Here is a 6,850-nt window from a genome sequence, read left to right as displayed (position 1 = left end):
GGAGTTTCAGCATTTATAACTATACTTGTACATTTCCTTACCTTAACATTAACACAGAAAAGTAATGCAAGAGTCAGCAGTGAGCTGGCATGACTCAATCCACAACAAACATGAATCTAGCATGACTGAGCAGTGTCTCTGTAAAACATGACTATTACAAATCCTTCCAGACAGCACAGGCACCAAGTCCAGAGGCTAATTTGACAAAGAGTGCCATCAATGCCAAGCAGATCACTCATGTTCAACTCTCTGAGAGCTCTGTGGCTGATGGCAGTATTAGCGTGAATGTTCTATTGATACAATGTTTTTTTTACCATTCATTCCTGCAGCTCCAGGAAAGGTGTGCGAAACATTTGTCCTCTACTGTCGGCAAGCTTAAATTAGCTTAGCAAGTATTGGAATTACAAGAAGCACAGTGCTCATGGCTTGTTGACATCTGCTTACATACTGTGAACTGTGCAAGTACTGTGTCCTCCTAATGTCCACACAAACTACCTCTGTATGTAGATGTAGTTCTGAACTGTGTAACAATTCAAAATAAAATTATGCCTGACTGTAGACATGCTAAAACTTCGTCACAACTATACATTCCTGGTAAAATATTAAAATCATGTACACTTAAAAAAAACTGCTATGGAAAAGGGATGATTCAGTGAGATCTGTACATGGGTGAGTATGTGTACACTATCATATTCATACATATATATATATTTATATTTATAATGTATATAAAAAAATATTTTGCTAGTTTGAAAGCTCTTCAGGCAGTCTGATGAAAATATGAGAATAAATTTGAAAATGTTGAGGAATCTGCAGGAGATTCATCCAACATTTGGTCAAGCATCAAACTTTTCACTGATATAAAGAAGTCCTTTAACCTAAATATTGTCATTTTGTAAAGTTTTACAATACCATCAGTAACATGTTACCTGTATAACAGATTAAGACAAACGACTTCACTGCACTTCCATTTTGGCACGAACTTTAGCATGAATCTTTTGGAATTCACACTTGTCCTTTTCGTTCTCAACATCCTTGGTCTCAGCCTTCTCCAGCTGTGAGGGAAAAGATACAGATCAGTATGTGTTTCCACAGTTGTTTCCCTCATACATACTTTCCTACTTTCATTATGCCAGTGTCCACTTAACACTTCATCAAAATATTCACTATATTACAAAGTTCTCTCTCTCTCTCTCTCTCTCTCTCTCTCTCTCTCTCTCTCTCTCTCTCTCTCTCTATATATATATATATATATATATATATATATATATATATATATATATATATATATATATATATATATATATATATATATATATATATATATATATATATATATATATATATATATATATATATATATATATATATATATATATATATATATATATATATATATATATATATATATATATATATATATATATATATATATATATATATATATATATATATATATATATATATATATATATATATATATATATATATATATATATATATATATATATATATATATATATATATATATATATATATATATATATATATATATATATATATATATATATATATATATATATATATATATATATATATATATATATATATATATATATATATATATATATATATATATATATATATATATATATATATATATATATATATATATATATATATATATATATATATATATATATATATATATATATATATATATATATATATATATATATATATATATATATATATATATATATATATATATATATATATATATATATATATATATATATATATATATATATATATATATATATATATATATATATATATATATATATATATATATATATATATATATATATATATATATATATATATATATATATATATATATATATATATATATATATATATATATATATATATATATATATATATATATATATATATATATATATATATATATATATATATATATATATATATATATATATATATATATATATATATATATATATATATATATATATATATATATATATATATATATATATATATATATATATATATATATATATATATATATATATATATATATATATATATATATATATATATATATATATATATATATATATATATATATATATATATATATATATATATATATATATATATATATATATATATATATATATATATATATATATATATATATATATATATATATATATATATATATATATATATATATATATATATATATATATATATATATATATATATATATATATATATATATATATATATATATATATATATATATATATATATATATATATATATATATATATATATATATATATATATATATATATATATATATATATATATATATATATATATATATATATATATATATATATATATATATATATATATATATATATATATATATATATATATATTTTTTTTTTTTTTTTTTTTATAGTTTTTAAATCCAGAAGATTATTATTACTTTGTTAAAATTGTAATGATAGAACAGCCCTTACATTATGTGGTGTGTGTGTGTGTGTGTGTGTGTGTGTGTGTGTGTGTGTGTGTGTGTGTGTGTGTGTGTGTGTGTGTGTGTGTGTGTGGATAATTTACAAGATGTAATACAAATATTAAGCAGTCCAGTAAATTCTTAATATTGGAAATTTAGCAGAATTGAATCAGAACACTAGTATACCCAGTGTGATCAAGGATGAGTGCAGCAGACTGGTAAGTAGTTCCAGTGCACATGTGCTCCAGTTCTACCACAAGGATTCTTTGTGTGTTGCTATCATTTACTTATTGAACTATAACAAATTCTCCTTTAGCCTCTACCATTTTGGTTATCTGCACACTTATATATACCTAAAAATGTTTGGGAGTTTAGATAATTTATTGGTGGACTTTAAAGAAGCCTTCACATTATATGAAGAGTAATTCATTAATGTCTTCTTGCCAGAACATCCACATACACAACACACAAACACAGCAACATGACATGGGACCTTTTATTTGTTTGCTCAACCTTGTACACTCCAGTCCTCTTATGTTCTGCCCTTCCCACTCTCAAGTATCCTCTAATACTCTATCATCCCATTTATGAGAGGAAAGAGTATGAAGTCCTCTTATTTTAACAACTATTCATTATTTGTATATCTGCACAATCTCCTTCTCTCACATCTTCTCCATGAAAGCATTGCCATCACTTCAACCCCAAAGACTTCAACAAAACCATCCCACAGGATATACTTCACCCACCACTTACTTGTTCGATTCTCTGTGCTCGCTCATCCAGGGCTTTCTGGAATGGAGTGAGGGCCGCCTCTTTCTCCTTCTGGATCTCCTTTAGGACCTTCTTGTCATTGTGTTTCTCCATTGCCTTCTGCAGCTCTGTCTTCTGGTTGAGTACACTCACTCCTCTGCGGAGAGACACACAGTTACTTGGTGGAGTTTGCTGAACCATAGCTAAGAAAAACAGAAGAATAGGAACATAGAGAGACAAGCTAAAATTTAAATCTATTCACTGTCCTTATTTATTGGCAAAATAAAATTATATAGGTATGCATGTACACACAAACACACCTATACATTTGCTTCAGTGGTAATATATTTACTAAAAATTATAAATATATGCACACACACCCACACACACACACACACATACTTCCTAACTTTTTATTTATATATAATTATAAATACTCCTCTAGTTGGATTTCTCAATTCTTTAATAAGTAGATTATCATTATCATGGAACAACACAACCTTTGTCCTATCTTTTGTACAAATGTGAAGGAACAGCTTTCCCTTTTTTCCCATACACTTGGCCTCACTCTCAGTCCTCTAAAGGCTAAGCTGAGGCCCAGGAAGCCCCTCAAGGTGAATATCTAAGCCTAAAGAGATTGTGTTGTGCTCCAGGTGTTATGATACATACATTATAACATTACTAGCCTGAGGTGTGAATGACATTGAAGTTAACTAGATGACACAGAAGTAATGCAAGGTTATGATTACTTTAAGTTAAATCATTCCCCATATAAGAAACATTTATTTTGTTTTTTAGTGTTATTGTTCCTACTTTTATGTTACTTCCTAGTTTTCTCTTTAGTTACTTTACTTTTATATATTCTTTTTCAAGTACCACCTAATTTACATAAAGGACAAATTATATAGAATAAAATATGTAAGATCTAGTCACTAAATACATAAATAATAAAATACAATAAGGATGAAAATCAAGACAAAGCAGTGGGCATATCATATGATATGTGAGAGAGAGAGAGAGAGAGAGAGAGAGAGAGAGAGAGAGAGAGAGAGAGAGAGAGAGAGAGAGAGAGAGAGAGTATTACCTCTTTTGATTGTAGAGCAGCTCTCTGTGTAGGCTCTTCTTCTCGGTGGACTCGAGGCAGGGGTTGACCAGCTTCTTGGGCATGATGAGGCCGTTCTCGTCCATGCGTCCTTTGTTGCCCTCGCCGACGTCCTTCTCTTTTTTCGCAGGGCTTGACCTGGAAGAGCACCTTGTGTCACATACAGGAGACAGGACTCATGATGCAAGAGTAGGAAGGCTGAGGCAAGAGTAATGATGCCAACAAGATATGTCTGGTGCAGTTTGGTGAAGAGATTTAAGATATTGATGAAATGATGAGATAAGAATGACAAAACTGGCAAGAACATCTGTATGGTGTGGTATGGTGGAAAAAGGTTAATGATACAGATGTAGAAAGGGCAAGATAAGAGATGAAACTATCAAGAAGAACTTTATAATTTGATTTGACTAAAAAGATGCAACTATGTATATATTAATGAAAAAAATAATACATTGTATCATGTGCAAAATGCAAGATTTATAACTCCAAAGAAGGAAGCAAAGATGAAAATGCTAAAATATTCAAGAAGACTCATGTAATGTAATTAGATACCAAAAGCTACTATTGGTTTTGGCAGATGAAGAAAAAGATCACAAGAAGCATACATCTTAATTAAAAAAAAATCTATAATATTTGATGAAAAGAAAACAATCGATATTTTCAGATGCAATAAATAAAAAAAAGTACCACGAAACTTTATAAATACATATGTATAACACAGATACACAAAAAGAACTTATTTTGAAGGAAGATGGAAACATTAAATAAGTAATGTTGATTAATAAGCCATGTCTAGTGACATTAAATCATAAAAAAAACTCTGAAGCATAATAGAAAATGTAGAATGTAACATCAATAAATCTTTTTTAATATGCATCATGGAAAGAGTCTGATAGTAATTACACAAAAATTATCACAAATTCCTGATAACACACTCAATGTATAATTAAATGGGGAAATAAGTCATGGAAGAAATCAGAGCATCACAGAAAATGGAGGGTAATCAGGGGACACTCACGCATTCACTTGGTTGTTGCGGGAGATAAGGGCGGCCTGCTTGGTGACTGTTGCCTCCCTCTCGTCGTCACTGTAGTCTGGTTCGGGGATCATGGCACCGTACACCACCTCTGCAAACAACACCACAATTAACACCACACTCACATCTCTTTCTGCTTCGTCAAGACTCTCTGTATCTATGTAACAAAAATTAAAGAACCTAAGCTCTATATTCTTGGATGCTTTGCCACATAAAAATAAATAACTCGGCCCTTACTATTCTATATATCTAAATACATAAACAGTATCATCTCAAAACTGTTAAGCATCAAATAAAGTCAAACAAAATCATATAAAACTCCATGCTAACGCCACAAGTCAGTTTTGCTTCTTACATGAAAAGTTTCAAAAGTAAATGAGTAAAACCCACAAATAAAGACAGCACGAATAAGTAGAATACACAAAATTATAAAACGCCATGCTTAAGAAACACACTAAGTCAAGTTCTCCATGTCCGCTGGGAATAAATGAAAAAGACAGGCGGTGGAACGAGCGGTAGTGAAGCGTGGGTGGCGAGAACCGTGGACTTTTTGTCGCATTGTGTTCCTTTCTCTCCGTTTTCTATTCGTACGCAGCTATACGCCCGCCACCGTCAGCCCAGCGCTTACCAATGACACGGACGCCCACGCCAGTATAGGCAGCAGAGTCATTGTGTGATACAGGAATTGATACTGATATTTGAGGCTGTCCACGGTTCACCCTACACACGCCCACAAATCTAAATACACGAATTTTGTTCCCCTACTTATGACAATTTCGTTGCCAATCAGTGCTGGTTTGAATTTTACCATTTCTTTTTTAAATAATTCAATCTTTCTGCTTTTCATCCATTTTTGCCAATCATAATGCACGATGAAGTCAATGGTGTTCTTTCCTTCAGTTTTGCCAATTATAGATACGCGATTCCATATATTTTTTTGTTCATTCTTGCACCGAATTGTTTCTTCGCTCGTCCGTTTGGTGTTCGCTTGACCACAATGTAAAATCAATTTTGTTTGGTCATAACAAAAGCAGCGCTCACCACTACCATTTACGCAGGAGCTTGGCTGAGAGGGAAAAGCGACATGCAGGCAGAGTTGGTGAGAAATAAAGATATAAAAACCAAATCACTTACTTGATACAAATATATAAAGAAAAAAAAAAAAAAGATCACCGCAAGGTAGAAAATGTAATATGTATAATTTTATAACATTTCTACGTTTATGTCAATAAGTAAGGGTAAGAGGACTTATCTGTTAGTGCAGTACATAAGTGTGTGTGTTTCACTGTTTGATCTGCTGCAGTCTCTGACGAGACAGCCAGACGTTACCCTACGGAACGAGCTGAGCTCATTATTTCCGATCTTCGGATAAGCCTGAGACCAGGCACACACCACACACCGGGACAAC

General features: G+C 30.3%; 1 protein-coding gene across 3 annotated transcripts in view; it reads right to left on the bottom strand.

Moving 5' to 3' along the window:
* The window catches only part of LOC123510239 (G patch domain-containing protein 8-like), a 140,663-nt gene continuing 133,813 nt past the window's right edge, over positions 1-6,850 (bottom strand). For 2 of the 3 annotated variants that reach the window (XM_045265196.1, XM_045265197.1), the window contains 4 exons: positions 5,425-5,533; positions 4,389-4,544; positions 3,308-3,461; positions 1-1,055 (listed from right to left, as the gene is read on the bottom strand). In XM_045265196.1, coding sequence (XP_045121131.1) covers positions 957-1,055; positions 3,308-3,461; positions 4,389-4,544; positions 5,425-5,533 — 518 coding nt within the window. In that variant the 3' untranslated portion in view covers positions 1-956. Of the gene's footprint in view, positions 1,056-3,307; positions 3,508-4,388; positions 4,545-5,424; positions 5,534-6,850 lie in introns of those variants that run through there. The other variant, XM_045265199.1, reaches the window with a different exon arrangement.

The sequence above is a fragment of the Portunus trituberculatus genome, chromosome 28, assembly GCF_017591435.1.
Source record: "Portunus trituberculatus isolate SZX2019 chromosome 28, ASM1759143v1, whole genome shotgun sequence".
Lineage (NCBI taxonomy): Eukaryota > Metazoa > Arthropoda > Malacostraca > Decapoda > Portunidae > Portunus > Portunus trituberculatus.
The sequence above is the reverse complement of the archived record's forward strand: the minus strand, read 5'-3'. Positions and strand labels throughout refer to the sequence as shown.